Source organism: Phascolarctos cinereus, unplaced genomic scaffold (genome assembly GCF_003287225.1).
Source record: "Phascolarctos cinereus isolate Bilbo 61053 unplaced genomic scaffold, phaCin_HiC Scaffold_1;HRSCAF=81, whole genome shotgun sequence".
Lineage (NCBI taxonomy): Eukaryota > Metazoa > Chordata > Mammalia > Diprotodontia > Phascolarctidae > Phascolarctos > Phascolarctos cinereus.
The window spans coordinates 105159626-105177007 of record NW_027555514.1 but is presented as its reverse complement, the minus strand read 5'-3'; the positions used below and the strand labels follow the sequence as shown (position 1 = coordinate 105177007).

General features: G+C 35.0%; 1 protein-coding gene across 4 annotated transcripts in view; it reads left to right on the top strand.

The window, feature by feature from the left end:
- Nucleotides 1-15971, top strand: part of TRIM24 (tripartite motif containing 24) — a 105086-nt gene extending 89115 nt beyond the window's left edge. For all 4 annotated transcript variants that reach the window (XM_078153505.1, XM_020997965.2, XM_020997962.2 and 1 more), the window contains exons 14-19: nucleotides 241-409; nucleotides 982-1307; nucleotides 5973-6105; nucleotides 8851-8925; nucleotides 10651-10800; nucleotides 11823-15971. In XM_078153505.1, coding sequence (XP_078009631.1) covers nucleotides 241-409; nucleotides 982-1307; nucleotides 5973-6105; nucleotides 8851-8925; nucleotides 10651-10800; nucleotides 11823-12032 — 1063 coding nt within the window. In that variant the 3' untranslated portion in view covers nucleotides 12033-15971. The remainder of the gene's footprint in view (nucleotides 1-240; nucleotides 410-981; nucleotides 1308-5972; nucleotides 6106-8850; nucleotides 8926-10650; nucleotides 10801-11822) is intronic.
- Nucleotides 15972-17382: the final 1411 nt, after the last annotated feature.

Below are 17382 nucleotides of genomic sequence, written 5' to 3'. Positions count from 1 at the left end.
AGGTGTCTGTCTGTCTTGACATCTTTCCATTAGAAATGAAAGCAGTTATTTTAGACTGTGCTTGTATTGATAATACTTCCCCATTAGAGAGACTTGGTTTCTGTTACTGAGTATTCAGTAGGAATGATAAGTCTAGAAAGCCACTCTGTGTTGTCCCATACTAAGGATATCCTACTTGTAACATTGCAAATAACTTTACAGCATATAGACTTTTTTCTCTCTTCCTTTTCTTTTTTATAGCTCTGGCTCTTCCAGCAAGCCAACAGGAGCTGATTCTACACACAAAGTCCCAGTGGTTATGTTGGAACCAATAAGAATCAAACAGGAAAATAGTGGCCCGCATGAGAATTATGATTTTCCTATTGTTGTAGTAAAGCAAGAAACAGATGAAGAACCTAGATCTCAAAATGTAATCATATAAATCATAGATACTGGTCTTAGTTTGAAGGGTGAGATTTTTATAGCCATTAGGCAGAAAGGAAATCTACCACCACCATTGGAAATAACAGTGACTTTAAAAAAAAATGTTGTAACAATGTCAATAAGTATCATGGATACCATTTTGTGACCTTGTAATACATTTTTATATATAATTTTGCCAACTTGATTACAAAATGACATTATTTGAAACATATTTATTCAGAATGTCTAATGTGCACAAATATTCGATGTTTATTTTGTTTTCAAGGCAGGGGAGAAAATCCAGCAAAACAGGATAGCAGTCTGGGGTGGGGGGAGGGGGAGATTGTTTTTTTTAAACATTCCTTTTCTTTCTTTCTTTCTTTCTTTCTTTTTCTTTCTTTCTTTCTCTCTCTCTCTCTTTCTTTCTTTCTTTCTTTCTTTCTTTCTCTCTCTCTCTTTCTTTCTTTCTTTCTTTCTTTCTTTCTTTCTTTCTTTCTTTCTTTCTTTCTTTCTTTCTTTCTTTCTTTCTTTCTTTCTTTCTTTCTTTCTTTCTTTTTTTTTTTTCCTTTTCCCATGCAGACCAACTTTCCAAGAAGCATACTTACCTCATTGCTCTTGGACAGTAACCATAACACCGCATCTGAGGAGGCTGTTTTAAGAACAGACGCTCCTGATAGCACAGGGGATAGACCAGGACTTCACACAAGTCCTTCAAACGGAAAGTCTGGCTGGGGAGGTACCTCACAGAAGTCACCCCTTCATGGTGGAGAAAGTAGAAAAGAAGATGACCCCAATGAAGATTGGTGTGCAGTGTGTCAGAATGGAGGGGAACTCCTTTGCTGTGAGAAATGCCCTAAAGTGTTCCATCTTACTTGTCATGTGCCTACATTGATGAATTTCCCAAGGTAAATTGAATCTCTGCATCTCATTCCTACTGTCCTTTACTGTCTCTGATGCTAAAATAATTGTGTATTTAATAATGTGCCACAGAAATTGCATGTTGGGAGCACCTCTGTTTAAATATTTGTCAGTCGTGTGTCAGCTGTTACTAACAAGCCAATTGTTCGTTAGTGTTAAGAGATAGAATTTAGTAGAGTCACTTGGGTTCTATAAAATGGGTTTAACAGGGGATCTGCTATCATACTTTTATGTTTACTAATTTTTCTATTTTAATTTTTCCCTCAAGAAACTCAATGAATATTCTAGTATTTATAGAGTGCTGTGTTAGCTGAGCGTGGCATAAAGTTTAAATAAGGCATTATCTAATGTTCTCATCAAACGTGCATTTTACTCTTAGGCTAGATATGATCCCTTTATGTACCTGTGTATCTTTAATTGTATCTTTCTAAAATGTTTTGTTGTAACTGAATTTTTTCACACTTATGGATAGAACTTAAGATATGGATAGAATTCTTAATGATAGGACTTTGTAACAAGTTAGACTTTATGGAAGAACTTAGGAAAGCTAAAGATTGTTTACAAAATGGAAAAACAGTATTTGTTTTTACAGGTCTGTTTTTTAAAGTGTTCAAAGAATGTAAGAAAGTGTTGATTGATCCATCACATTTGAAAACTGTTATTTGTGTCTTCTAAAAAGTGACTGATTTCAAAAGCCGTTTGTGAAAGTCAGTACAGGCAATCTCATTTCATACCTTTAGTTTGGAGTCTTTTGAACTTCAGACTTACCTTGGCATTCAATTAAAATTATGTACTTAGAAGAATTTTGCATGTTGCCTCTATTTCATTCCTTCCTTAACCTTCCTTAACCTTAAAATTCTATAAAAATTGTACTTTTTCAATGTCTTCAGTGACCTTCAAGAGCTTTTTATCCATTTTCTTTAACATTTGACATTAATCAGCCCTATACCACCACCTCCTTTGAAGGAGAAACTTTTCCTAAATTCATCATTGCTACTACATTTTGCTGACATTGCTTCCACCTAACAAATGAAGGGATTGAACTGATTACATTTCCTCTTCGTTCTTTAATCTGTGATCCTACAACCTAAAGCTCAGTCCTTTTTTTCTCTTTATACACTTGAATGAAGTGGACCTGTTCTGTAACATCAGTTATATTGATAACCATCAAATTTTCATTTCTAGATTCCAACTGAACAATTCTACCTAAATGTTAAGTTCCGTTTTAGATAAAGTATGATGTATCGACCTCCCCCTTCTTACTTTACTATCTTTGTCCAGCCATAAGCCATTTTGCAATTCATCTTGTCTTTTGTAGAAAAATTAAAAGCAACTATGTTATTATATCCTCATACCTGGAAGATGCCTCAAAAATTAGCTAGTCTAACTTCATTCCCTTATCTAGTTAGTCACTGAGTCTTTGCATTTCTTCTGAAATACCTGTCAGTTACTCAATAAGCATTTACTTTGGGCTTACTATGAACCAGGTACTGTGGTACACAAAGACAAATATGAAAGAGTCCCTCCTCTAAAGGGGCTTACATTCTGTTAGAGAAAATAGCATTTACATAAGTATTTACAAAATAAATAGAAGCATAAAGTTACTGGGGGAGGAATCTGAGAAAGCTTCATGTATGTGGAAAATGGTGTTTGAACAGTTTTTTTAAAATTTATTAATTTATTTTGATTTATCAATAATCACTTCCATATGCTTTTGAGTTTAAAATTTTTCTCCCCCTTCCTCCCCACCACCCTCCCCAAGACAGCATGCAATCTGATATAGGCTATACATTTATATTCCTATTAAACATATTTTCACATTAGTGGTGTTGTAAGTAAAAATTAAAACCAATAGGAGGAACTGTCAGAAAGAGGAAACAAAACTCAACAGAAGAGGGGAAAAAAATAGCAATTCAACTTTGATAGTTCTTTCTTTAGATGTGGATAGCATTTTCCATGACAAGGCCTCTGGAGATGTCTTAGATCCTTGTATTGCTGGGAAGGGTTAGGTTTATCAATATTAGTCACCACACAACATGGCTGTTATTGTGTATAACATTCTCTTGGTTCTGCTCACTTCACTCAGCATCAGACCATACAAGTCTTTCCAGGTTTTTCTGAAGTCAGCCTGTTCATCATTTCTTATAGCACAATACTATTCCATTACATTCATATACCACAGCTTGCTCAGCCATTCCCCAATTGATGGGCATCCTCTCAATTTCCAGTTCTTTGCCACCACAAAAAGAGCTGCTATGAATGTTTTTGTACATGTGGGTCCTTTTCCCATTTGTTTGATCTCTTTGGGATATAGCCCTAGAAGTGCTATTGCTGGGTCAAAGAGTATGCACATTTTATAGCCCTTTGGGCATAGTTTAAAATTGTTCTCCAAAATGGTTGAATCATTTCACAACTCCACCAACAATGTATTAGTGTTCCAATTTTCCCACATCTTCTCCAACATTTATCATTTTCCTGTTTTGTCATCTTGGCCAATCTGACAGGTGTTTTGCATTTGCATTTCTCTAATCAATAATGATTTGGAGCATTTTTTCATATGACTATAGATGGCTTTCATTTCTTCATCTGAGAACTGCCTGTTCATATCCTTTGACCATTTATCAGTTGGAAAATGGCTTTGAAAAGAATTTTTAAAGAAACAAAGGGTGGCAGCGAGAAAGGAAGTTATTTCATGCAAAGGTGTAAAGACAGGAGATGTTGTATTATGCGTGAGGACGAATAACATACCCTGGCCATAGAGTATAGGAAGGGGGCCCTAGAAATTCATTTTGAACTAGGTTGTCAGCGGTTTTAAAGACTAGGCAGAGGAACTTAACATTTCATTATAAAGGCAGTAGGGATAAGGGAGACATTATTGTTAGTTGATTAGGGGATTGACATAGGTAGATCTGCATTCAATTTTTTTTTTAAAAAATCACTCTTAGCTGTGTATGAGATGAATTGGCAGTGGGAGCAATTTGGAACAGAGATGCTGTTATAATACACAGGAGGCTATGTGGATCTAAATTTTTGTGGTAGCCATTTGAATAAGTAAATGGCCAGTTATATTGATATCTGGGGTAAAAAAACATTTAAGTCTACCTTAGTTCATGCCTTGATCACCTCCCATCTAAGGTATTGCAAAAGCCTTCTAATTGATTGCTTTGTCTCATCCCTTTAATCTGTCTTCTGTATTGTCACCAAATTATAATGTTAATTCTGTTCAAAGCCTTCCACTGACTCTCCATTGCCAATTAAGTCTTTAATTTTGTAAGTTCTCTTAAATTTAACCACTCTGTCCTTTTTTCAGAAATTATTCAGTGATATCTCTGCAACATCCCTCACATTTATCCCTTTGCCCCTGCTGACGATCTCACATGGATTTTTGCAATTAGCTTCTAATTATTCTCTTTGAATCTATCTCCTATAAATTTAGCCTGACATGCTAAAGCACATCTCTAACCATGTCACTATTCTGCTTAAAACCCTTTATAGGGGGCAGCTAGGTGGCGCAGTGTATAGAGCACTGGCCCTGAAGTCAGGAGGACCTGAGTTCAAATGCAGCCTCAGGCCAAAACACTTGACACTTACTAGCTGTGTAACCCTGGGCAAGTCACTTAACCTCAGTTGCCTAAAAAAAGCGCAAAAAAAAAAAGTCTTGACTGATTTCTGCTTTCTTTGAGATAAAATACTACTTCCTTGGCCTGGCATTTAAAGCCCTTTTCAGTCTGGTGTCCTGTCTGCCTGTCTAGCCTTGTAGGTACTCCACACTCCTTCACCTCCACCTCTTTGAAGCAGTTCCTCGCTTTATGGTATACCTCACCATACCTCTTACTCAAAGCTTTTTCTGGTTTCCTCTTTTGCTATCCCTTTCCCCTCCCCCCTACTCTATATGTTAGTGCTCAGATTAGCTTATTTGTAAACATGTGTTTCTCCAGCACAGCATAAACTTCACACAGAGGTTTTTCACGTTTATCTTTGTATCTCCAGCACCTAGCAGTGTTTTGTACATAGACAGATAAGTTAATTTCCTGATTTAAATGACCGTGAATCTTTTGCTTTGACCTCTTTTACTCCCTTACTATACCTCAAAGTTGCCATGCATATTTCTGACTTTTAAGTTCATGGTTTTCCTCTGCCTATAATGCCCTCGTGTCTTTATCACATTGTGTTCCTTGTGGATTTGATGGAGTAGCACTTGAGTTTAAACCACCATTACTAAATCTAGGTAGGATTTAGATACAAAATAACTCTTCCTTAAGTAAATATAGCACTTGGTGGGTGGGTGGTGTGTGTGTTATTAATATATAACTTTTAAACTAACTTTATCATGTGATTATTATCTGAACTAGATTGTGAAGCCCAAGGAGGGCCATGACCTTTCTTACAGGTCATAGAATGTTGAGCTGAAAGAGGTTATTTCTTCCAGTACTATATGTATGGTAAAATATACATTAGACTTAATATAAATCTGCCCTATACTTGGATTGAGGGAAAAGTGGAACTCCTAGTGAATTAATTTTCTTCTAAATCTTTCATAATAAGGAGGGAACAATGCTCCTTAAAAATTATACACAAGGGTAAATATAATTTTTTTTAAAATCCAGGATTGTATAAAAATTCAAGAACTGTCATTTTTCTTTTTATTCTAGTGGAGAGTGGATTTGTACGTTTTGTCGGGATTTATCCAAACCAGAAGTTGAATATGATTGCGATGATCCCAGTTATAACTCAGAAAAACGAAAATCTGAAGGGCATGTAGGATTAACACCAATTGATCAAAGGGTAAGTTTCAGTTTAATGTGATTTCCAGGCTTTGAATGTACCTCTCAATTAAGGCTTCCCTCATATTAGTGAAGAAATGTTTTCTGAAAAAGTCGATTGTAAAGTGGTTTCCCCCCCCCAATTAAAATACTTTTTGGTAATGAGTTTGCTTTTTATAATAAAAGTGGAGATGTTTCCCAACAAGAATATCACTCAGGACCCCATAATAAAAGTTTACTTTTGTCTAAGTTTTTTGTCTAAGTTTACTTTTGTCTTTTGAAAGTTTTCTAAAAATTAATTTGTATTTTAATTTTGGTTATTTGAAGAAATAAGTTTACAATTAAAATAACAGTGATAAATTATAAATAAATTATATAATATCATCAGTATTGATAGCCTCTAAGGTCCCTTTTGGTTGTAAAAGTTATGAACCTTTGAAGTTTTTTCCTAGTAAGAGAATATCACCCTATATTATACCAGTGTGTGAGGAGCAAATGTGGAAATACTGGTGCACATGGGCCCAGAGCACTCAAAAAAAGATCAGGAATGCTAAGGCATCTTTGGATTCTATAGATAGTACAACCTACAGCCTCTTCCAGTTTGCACCAGTGGGCTGCTGCAATAATCAAGAAAAGATTTTGGTCTTCAAGTACTTATTGTACACTCACATCATTTTCTTGTCTATCATAGACAAATTTGACAAAACCTGGTCCTAAAAGGCTATGGTAATTATTGTTTAGTTTCTTCTCTCCTGGGTGATTTAGTTATCCCTTTGCCTTTCCAGCTTTTATGTCCCTTACCAAGTCCAAATATATTCCCAGGAAACAATAATTAAGTAGGTCTGTAACATGTAACTTTCAATAATATTTCTTTCATCACATTTCAATTTTCAGAATACTATATTCCACAAACTGCCTTCGTCAACATTATTTTTTCATATGTGAAAGACAGAAAAATGGGTTCGTCTTTTTTCTCTAGTCCTCAATATAGAAACATATAGAATTACAGTTGAAAGTGAAATCAGAGGATATCTTAACTCTCCTCTGAGACTCTCATCTAGAATATCCCTGACAAATCGACATCCAGTCTGTGCTTCTAGACCCCTAGTAACAGACTGCCTCCATGTTAGTCTCCAATCCATTCCAGTTTTTTTTAGTAACTCTAATGGTTAGAATATATTACCTTCTCTTGAGCCAAAACCTGCCTTTTCTTAACTTTCACCTATTCAACCAGGTTCTCTTCTCAGGAACCAGGGAAAATAATTGAATAATGTTAATACTCATGTCTTTCTTAAGTCTTTTTCAGTACAAAAGCACCCCCCAGTTCCTTTATTCAACATTATTTCAACAGCCTTCCCCAAAATCCTATTTATCAATGTGCTTTCCAAAATCTAGCACCCAGAATTGAGCTTCATACTCCAGACCACTTCTGATTAAGGCAAAGTATGAGAGAAATATCTTTTTCATTATTTTGTACACACTTCTTCTATTAATGTAGTCTAAGATTGCATTAGCTTTCTTGAATACTGCATCACCCTTATATTAAGGTCGTGGTCCACTATTAAGCCACCTCTATTTACCCTCTTCTCTTGTTTCTAATCTTCCCCCTCCCCCCCACACCCCAAGTCCTTCTCTCCACATAATTCCTTTTGAGACATACTTTTTCACCACTCTCTTTAGTTTGGTTTGTTTTTTAATCGAAAGTGCCAGTAATTACATATATCCCTATTACATTTCATTTAATAACTTTTAACTCATCCTGGATTTTAGCCTTCCTGACACTATTCCAAGAGGACCGTACCACTCTTTGTCCCCCGTCCCCATCTTCCCCTGCCCTCTCTTTCTTATCAGCTCTAATTCCGTGACTTATGTTCTTCAGTCTTGAGTTTTTTAATGTAGCTATACTGATCTCCTTAGATATACTTTCCTTTTCTCATTGGAATCATTTGCTGCTCTGTTACCAGAATTTTGTTCCTAAGAAACTCACATCCTTCCTAAGCTAGCTTAGTTTCTGCTGTATAAATCCTACTTATTCTAATCTTAATATTTTGCTGTTTGCCCTCCTAAAGTCCAAAATGTGTATCGTTATGCCTAGAGTTCCCTACCTATTTCAATTTGAAGGTGTATAACATTTCTTTCTTAATTGGTCAGAATCATGTCTAAAATACCAGTTTCACTGATCTATTTAGCTTCATATTCTCAAAATTTAATTACCTGCAAAGCATGTCAGGAGTTATTCACCTGATATTTATGTGCCTATAGCAGATGGTTAAAGTTTTGTGTTTTGTTTGGTTTGATCACCACTACATGATAACATTATAGTATTGACATCTGTAGCAGAAACTTTTCCATTTCTTGGAGATGGTCATAACACATAGTAGTTCCTCCCAGTGTGATTATTAATCATTTGTATTTCATTTATATTTACCTGGTAATGATTTCTGTTTTCAAAAAAAGTAAGTGGCTTACTTGGCATTTCTCATTTCTCTCTTTTATGACCACAAGAAACCTTTCCCGACCTTTCTTAGCATTAGTTCCTTTCCTCTGCTGATTATCTCCAATTTATCCTACATATATCTTGTTTGTGTATGGTAGTTTTCATATTATATCTCTGGTTAGGCTGTTAGCACTTTTACCAGGTACTATGCTTTCCTTTTTATCCCCAGCACATGGCTCAGTGCCCAGCATATAGCATGCTTGTTGACTGAATGACTGTTAAGTATGCATTTGCGAAGCCCTGTTTCAATATGTTTATTTTTTTGTTCAGAAGTGTGAACGACTACTTTTGTTCCTTTACTGCCATGAAATGAGCTTAGCTTTTCAAGATCCAGTTCCTTCTACAGTAAGTATTCTTGTTGTACTTAGTTTTTGTAAAAAAAAAAAAAGAAAGAAAGAAATGTGATTTGTCCATTAAAAATGGTGGGGGGGTTGACTTTTGTTTGTTTGTTTGTTATTTTTAGGCAGTTGGAGCTAAGTGACTTGCCCAGGGTCACACAGCCAGGAAGTGTCAAGTGTTTGGTCTGAGGGCAGATTTGAACTCGGGGCTGATGCTCTATCCACTGCACCAACTAGCTGCCCCCTGGGGCGTTTTTTTGTTTGTTTGTTTAGTATTTGCACATAAAACATATGAAGCTTAAGACTCAGTACTCATTTAATATTTTCAGTCTAAAGTTCATAAACAGGCTTGAAGTTTCTGTATTATTGGCCATACTTTTCCTAAATGAACCTGAATTCTTATCTCTTCTATGGTACCTTCACTTTATGTAGCAGTTCATAGCAAATTTATTTTTGCTTTTTCAGGAAGCTTAGGGAATCTCTTTCTTGTTTGTGTTCCAAGTAAGAAACTGCTTGTTAAAATCTATAAACTCTTATTAGGAGCAGCATAATATATAAGGGTGGTGTCAAACTCAGAATGAAAGGGATCCCTGTGGGTACAAATTGACTTAAAAACATAAAATCAGCATTATCTATGTTGTATTTAGTTTTCTGGTTTTATTCAGTATTTCTTAATTACATTTTAATCTAGCTTTGCTACCCGTGACTCTGACACCTCTGGTATATAATGAGCTTTGTTCCAGAAAAAACTGTCACATTATTTCAACTCACATTGCATATTTCCAGTGGGCTAGGACAGTTACCATATTTTACATAATTATGAGTTTGAACGGTGCAAATAAGGATATGTGCTACCATTTCAGAAGTTCAATTATTTGTACTAATTGAGACCTAGCAGTTGTCTACAAAAGTAGAATCCTGATTAACAATACAGAGAATACAATTCAATGGAGAGAATGCTGGATTTTTTTTACTAAGGGGACATGCATTCAAATCCCTATGTGATGTAATCTTCAGCAAATTACTTAACTAACTACTCTAGTCTTCAGTTAACTCATCTGTATAAAGAGAGCATTAGGCTTATTTGATTTCTAAGACCTACAAATTCTATATCTATAACTGTATTATCCATTGTGTTGCCCAGTGGATATAACACAAACTCTAGGTACCTTTAATAAGGTAGAAAAACTTAGCTGTTGCCCCAAATCAACAAGTTTAGTAAAGTTTCCTTTATGGATTTGCATTTTAGGTATCCCTCATTTCAAGGTTCTGGGAAGATCCCCTTGCCCTCAGATTAAACCTTGATAAAACTTGTAATTTGCTCATTTATCATAAGGCTTAAAAGCCAAACTTATTTACGCTAATATTTGTGTATAGCCACTAAAGAATAGCTCAAGAAAAAGGGTACCCAAGGAGGCAAGTGGTCGTTGAGGTAACAACACAAACTTCACTTCTTTATTTTTCTCAGACTTGGTCTCTTCTCCCAGCATAATTTCCTAATCAGTGAGTCTGAGACCTACTATAAATTATCTGAAATTCTTCTAGTATTTCCACTTAATTTCTGTTGATTACATACTCTATTTATAAATCACTACTTTAACAGAAGCTACATAGAACAGTTGGCTAGTAGCATCCAGAGGCATTTCATCTGAGCTCCAGAACTTAACAAATACATAATCTCTCTTGAGACAAATCATACCAAGGAGTAATGATACTTGATTTGTTTTCAAAGGTGCCTGATTATTACAAAATAATTAAAAATCCTATGGACTTGTCTACCATTAAGAAGAAACTCCAAGTGGATTCTCCAGTGTATACAAAGCCTGAAGATTTTGTGGCTGATTTCCGACTGATTTTTGAAAATTGTGCTGAATTCAATGAGGTGAGAAAAGGAAGTGACTGCTATTTTAGAGATATTCTTAATTCAAAACATCTAAAACTGTTTTACATCTTACAAAGACAAATTTATTATCATTTTGGTATAAATCTGCAAGAGTTCATGTTAATCAGGAGTCACTTTGAAGACTGGTTTTCTGCTATCTTGAGAGAGAGGCTTATCCATTTGGAAAATATTTTCATTTTGTCATTACATAAAACCTAGATAATTAATTATTTTTAAAGTAATATCCTAAAATTTTCTCTGATTCTAATACCACTGAATATCTATAGTATTTTTGATTTGAGGAATTGAGAGGTCAAAATTGTTTGAGGAACAGCTTATCTTTTGCTTGGGTTATCCATAATTATGTAGACTTTTCTTAAACTTTTGCATATTTTCAGGCTTTTTATCATCTTTTGTTGGAGATGATTTGCATATATTTGCTGCCCTTTCTCAACAGTATAGTCTTCTTTGTGTTTTGAAATTACCCACTTCCCTTCAAGGGGTGCTATCTAGGTATGTTATTGGAGGATTGGAGACCAGTTCTCTTCATGTTCACTTGAACTGTGTATTTTTCAGTCATATAGACTTCAACCATATATCACCCTGGTTCCAGATTAAAGATTCTCCTAATAGATATTCTATGAGTTCTCATCCGTCCCTGTGATAGTTATAACAGAGTCTTACACTATGCCTTGTAAGTAAGCACTTGATAAAGTTGTTTTTGGTTTGTTTGGTTTTTTTTTAATTTTATACCTGCTGTAGTCCTTTGAACTTTTTTCCAAGCATGTTGAGAAACATAGTTTTAAACATTCTTTTCTGGGCTTTTTCTCCTTATCCCACCTGTTTCTGCCTTGATGTACAGTGACCAGAATGGTATTTAGTATTCTTTCATTCATATTATCATTCCCACGCAATCACTCAAGTCTGATCAAACTTTTGTATAGGGGAAAGGTATGAAGTTATAATGAATTTGTGTTTCTCTTTATATCAATTTTGATCATGTTTTTCATTTCCTCCAATAGCCTGATTCTGAAGTAGCCAGTGCTGGTATAAAACTTGAAAGCTATTTTGAAGACCTTCTGAAAAACCTTTATCCAGAGAAAAAATTTCCAAAGCTGGAATTCAAGAATGAAACAGAGGATACCATATTTAGTGATGATTCAGATGATGACTTTGTACAACCACGAAAAAAGCGTCTCAAAAGCATTGATGACCGCCAACTGTTTAAATAAGTGGCGCAGTAGCAAGGACTGGTTTGAACTTTTTTTTTTAACCTTTTTATTAGTGATTAACATAATTGCAAGGAAAAGTCCATGACCGCTCTGACTTGTAGGTTTGTGGATGTTTAATAGCTGTTGATTTCCTTAATATTCCTTCCCCGCTCCACCTCTTCACACCCACCTCCATTAAGGAAAGGGGGGAAAAAAAGCATCATTGAAGATTGAGATAGACCCTTCTCCTTCTTCAAAATCATAAAACAGCTTCTGAAAGGATAGCTGCATAAGTATTCTAAAGAAAGGAGAAAGCCTTTATTTAGACTTAAGGTTGAAAACTTAAGTGTGGTTTCAAAGTGTGAATTAATCCATTTTCAGAAAATGTGATACCACTACCCGTTCTTACCAAAGGCTCGTGGCTGGCCATTATAAGTTTTTTCTACTGTACTTAACAGTATGCCACGAATATGATATTAAATGTCCTAGGATACTGATTGGTGCGATTGAAGTGTAGGTAGATGCCACTAAGGAAGTACCTGATGGTCTGTCATGTAATATGGAGAGTGTATTAAAGAAAAATCAGGAAAACAAATGCTTGGATTTATTTTTTGGCTTGTCTGTGAAGATGTTTTTATGTATCAGGTGTGTTTAGGCTACAAGCCATTCATTTCTGGAACTAGTGTCTTCTCTGTTACTGCCTCTAACAAATTAACTACAGATGTGACTTTTTTTTTTACTATTGATAAAAGCCCTCATTCATTACCACATGGCTTTTGATTGAGTTTTTTGAAATGCAGCCATTTGTGCTGTATGTGATGTGAAGTTGCTTCACCATACACTTTTGGGCATTAATGAACTTTAAAAAAAAAAAAGAATAAGTAGTTTCTGTGATTCTCACTGTCTCGTGTTGTTTAGGATGAAAATGTGTTTTGGAGTAAAAGCTTTTAGTGGAATTTTTGTTAGATGTTCTCTGGAGCGTTTGCTGCCTTGGTTTTAATAGTGTCAGATCTCAATAATGTCATTTTAAACACTTCTTTATGGTTGAGCTTTGATTGGATTTCCCTTCCCATCAGGCCTGATAGAAACAAAAAGTTCTCTCCCGATTTCATATTGGGCCAGGCTTAAATCTGCTCATACTTACTCCTTTTTGTTCATTGTTTTCAAGGCTTGGGCATATTATTAAAAGGGGAAAAATGTAGATTAGGGAAGAAGGAATGAAATAGCCTAGCTGTAATTTTCTAATGTATTTGGTGAAATGTTTGTTTTACACTGACAGAAATTAGGTGAAATTTTCTTTTGGTTGAGGTGTGGTAATAAAACACCACAGCTGAAGTTAGAAGAATTCTTATAGCTTATGCCACCTGTTCAAGGATAAAAACCTGGCCAGGGCACTTCAAAAACATTGCCATTTGATGATATTCTGAAGCTGATTAGTTGAGTCTTAAGGTGCAGCTGAGGATGACACACAGAGTAAAATAACCATAAGCAATAGGTTCATTCCCATTTCCTGTACAGACATAGTTCTTCTCCTAAAATATTAATACTGATTTCCATGTCAATTTTTATAGGATCTTTTAGAGGTCTTAAACCTGGATCGTAGACTTAAAAAAGTAACTTATGAGGTGTCTGTTATGGTTTTGAGTATCATTGTGGACAAATTGAGAAAAGCTATTGTTAATAGTTGACATTTTTCAGCAGTGTCAGTCTAGGTTTGCAATGACATTATTAGCACAAAAGCTCTCGAGCTGTTATAAGTGTTTTGTCTGTTGGGCTACTATTCTTGTCACAATTTTGTACCCCATAGACCTTCCCTACTCATCCCTTGGGTTGGAATAGAGCAGCATAGCTAGACTCTTGTAAGGAGGGCAACCAAAGGGATGTGAAGCTTGAGCAGGGGGAGAATGTAATTTTCCAAATAAAACTGAGCCAGAATTCCTGAAAGCGTGTACATACATACCTCTTACTGTGGTATTCAGTGTCATACCATTTTATTTTTTGTTTTTCAGTGCAAACTGTCAGGTTACCTGCTTTACCTCTGCTATATTTAAGCATTTGAGAGAGAGAGAAAGCTCGTGTTCCTATGGTTAAAGTGCTTTCCTCACAACAGTAGGTAGTCTTAAGTGTTATTACTCCAATTTTACAGATGATGAAACTGAAGATGAAAGAGGTTAATTTGTCCAAGGTTACATGGCTAGTAAGTGTCTGAACTACAACTTAAATCTGGATTTTCTGATCCAGTATTTCTACTATACCACACTGCCTCTGAGTGTCTCTTATAAGGCCACCTGGAACATTGATTGTTTCAGTATTACATTGTGTGAGATCATCTCTGCGATTTTCTGTAGCATTTCTAAATGCCCTATATATCTTAATTTCAGTGAAGCATATAAGCTCCTGCTACTATGTGCTTGGGACTCAGGTTACAAAGTTATAGTGATACAGTCCTTAAATTACCTCGTATTGCCTGCTACCTTATTAACAAGTCCCCCTGGTGCCTGGCTGTATCCTAGTCATAATGTTCCTGTACCCTTTTGGCAGAGAACATTAAGAGAACTCTAGTCTTGCCACATCCCTAGGATGAAGAAAGGGCTTGTTAAAAGTGTTCATTGTGACTCAGGCTTCCCTGACCTAAACTTGTGAACTCCAGCTTCTACTTCTGTCTTGGAAACCCATGATGGCTTTCCCTTTGGAATGGTTGCAGGAGTCAGAGATGCAAATCTCAGAACTTTAGTAGCCCCATTTATAAACCCTATACTACCTTAGCCCTAGTATCATAGTTTTGGAAGACAGTAAAAAATAGGCTGACCCAACCTCATGAACAATTATTATGGACCCCAAGCATTGTACAACTTTGTAGCAGGGGAAGCCAGGTATATAAGCAGTGACTTACTGATAAGACCACTTGGCCTAGTATTCACAAGCTATTTCTTTTCAGAGTTTTCTTAAAGCAGCAGAACTTTAAATATAGTAACTTATATTACTGAATTTAAACTACTTCACATCAGTATTTGGTAATGAAATATTCCTTAAAAATTGGATGGTGTTCTATTTATTTCCTTTCCTTGACTAATTTGGAATTAGGCCATCCTTTAGATCATTTCTGAAGGGAGCAAGGGTTGCTAGTTTATAGCACTTAAATAAATGCCAAGAAACAAACCTTCTCCCCTTGCTCTATGAATGGTACCCTCTTCTAACCTAAAGACTGTGTGGTGGTTGTACAACAGAATCAATAGAGTATAACCTATGAATACTTTCAAAACAGAGTATGAGGTTGGCCCCACAGTCAAAAGGGTGAGTATTAACTACTCTGATAATGAATTTCAAAGTCTTATTTTATCAGACAAGTTTGAACTTTCAAGTCAAAATACCATAATGAAGGTAGTAGGACAGGGAAGTAGGGGAAGGGTCTTCCTTTTTCTAGGGCCTAGTCCACAAATTAATATTATGAATTCAGAAAAATAAGTTGCTGCATGTGATCAAAAGGTTTATAGGTTGAAATGGAAGGTTTATTCATTTTTTGTATGTGTCCTGCATTCATTATAAATGAGAGAAATAAAGTGATCTGATTGGCTGTTTGAATTACAAGCATCACCATGAGTTCAACCACCCAATTCTGTCTTAAAAATTAACCCTTTAAAATAACCATGTAAATATTTTTTAAACATTTTATAACATTGTGTAAATTTATATTTAATGTCTTTTTACAAACTGATTGTACCTAGCCTTCATCTTTGTAACACTGGGTGTGAAATTAATGGGCCGTAATTCACATACTGGTGGATCTTGTTCCTGAGCAATGCTAGCCAATCAGATTACAGATTTCTTTCTTCATGGAGGAATCACTTACTTTATTGTGAAGGACATCTGATACAGTAGTCTTTGTTACTGTTATGTATGGAATGTTTTGTTTTTGGCAGACTGTGGTGCTTTGATTTTAATAAAATAAACTTGAATGAATGTTCATAATGTGAGTATTTCAGCTCAAAAGAACTTTAAAATATATTTACTAGTGCAAAATTAGTTCAGCATGGCATTTTAAGAGACTCCTGTCTTTGTATACATAAATGATAGGAATTCAATATCTTTAATTATGAAGTTTTAAAATACCAAGCACATTTTCAGTTAACTTAAAATGTAGACCACTTTACTAAATAAATGTGTACAGAGCCTTAATCAAGGTTTGGTAGCCATATATCAGATGACCCAAAAGTCTTAGTTTAAGTTTAAAACTGAAATACCTTCAGAAGGATAAGTGCTACTGACTTACATAAAACATCTTCTAAATGTTTGTTTGTTTAGATTTCTTTTACACTTATTTATGTGAATTTTAAATTTTTAAAAGATGAGGCACCCTAATTATTAAGCATTATTTACCAACAGTTTCTCAGACCAGTGGATCAGTAAAGGAGGTCCACTTTACTTGGTCACTTTCTCTGTCTTTATCAGACTCTTTCTTGTGAGAACACGTCAAAACCTCATTCTCTGAATAATATTGTCTAGGACTGCAAATGTGTCAAGCAGCAGCTGATGAAAATTCTTAATAGAACAAGATGTTTATGTTGAATTTTATCGATGTTCTTACATTTTACCTAGTTATCCTTTCAAATTTGTTCATGTAAATTTTGGAGCATTCCTACTTCAGAAGTTATTAAACGTTTAAACAAAAACCAGACTTGGGGACAAAATGCCAAAGGTACTAAGAAGTTACACATTGAGATTCTGCCTGTTTAAAACCTTTATTTTGAAATGAAAACATCTTTTAAAGTGTTTTATGTAATTTTTAGTCACAATGCATCGGGCATTTCATTCAGAGCCTGTAGACTTGTTAAGCATAAATCTTTTGTTTAACCCTGCTGAGGATCCTTGGGGGCAACTAAAAAAAACCTTCTTAAAAATAGGTAAATGTTGCAAGAATCTGCCTACACAAAATATATTTTTTAAAATTCTTCAAGTTGTAATCGCACAGCGAAGTCCTGTACTCATTTTTCTTCTGAGAAAAATTAAATTTAGTTTGCTTCCTGGTACAAACCTTGGGAGGGAAAAAAATGGATATATAACAGTCCAATATTCTAGAACATAAATTTCAAAATATTTCTAATATCTAAGAAACTTTTGTTCTTAATTTCAAGAAATCTTCAGAAGAATCTTAACATTTTAAAAATTCACTTTTAGTGCTCTACTTCTGAAACAAGGCAAATTATATTTACCAGTTAATGTCATGCGTTTATGTAACATTTTAGTGTGCATAATTTTCAAATTCCTTATCTCATATCAGCCTCATTCACAGCCTTATAAAGTATTGCAGGTATTACCTTTTGGATTTGAAAGCTGGAAGGTTAACAAAGTAGGACTTAACAAAATTCCTTCA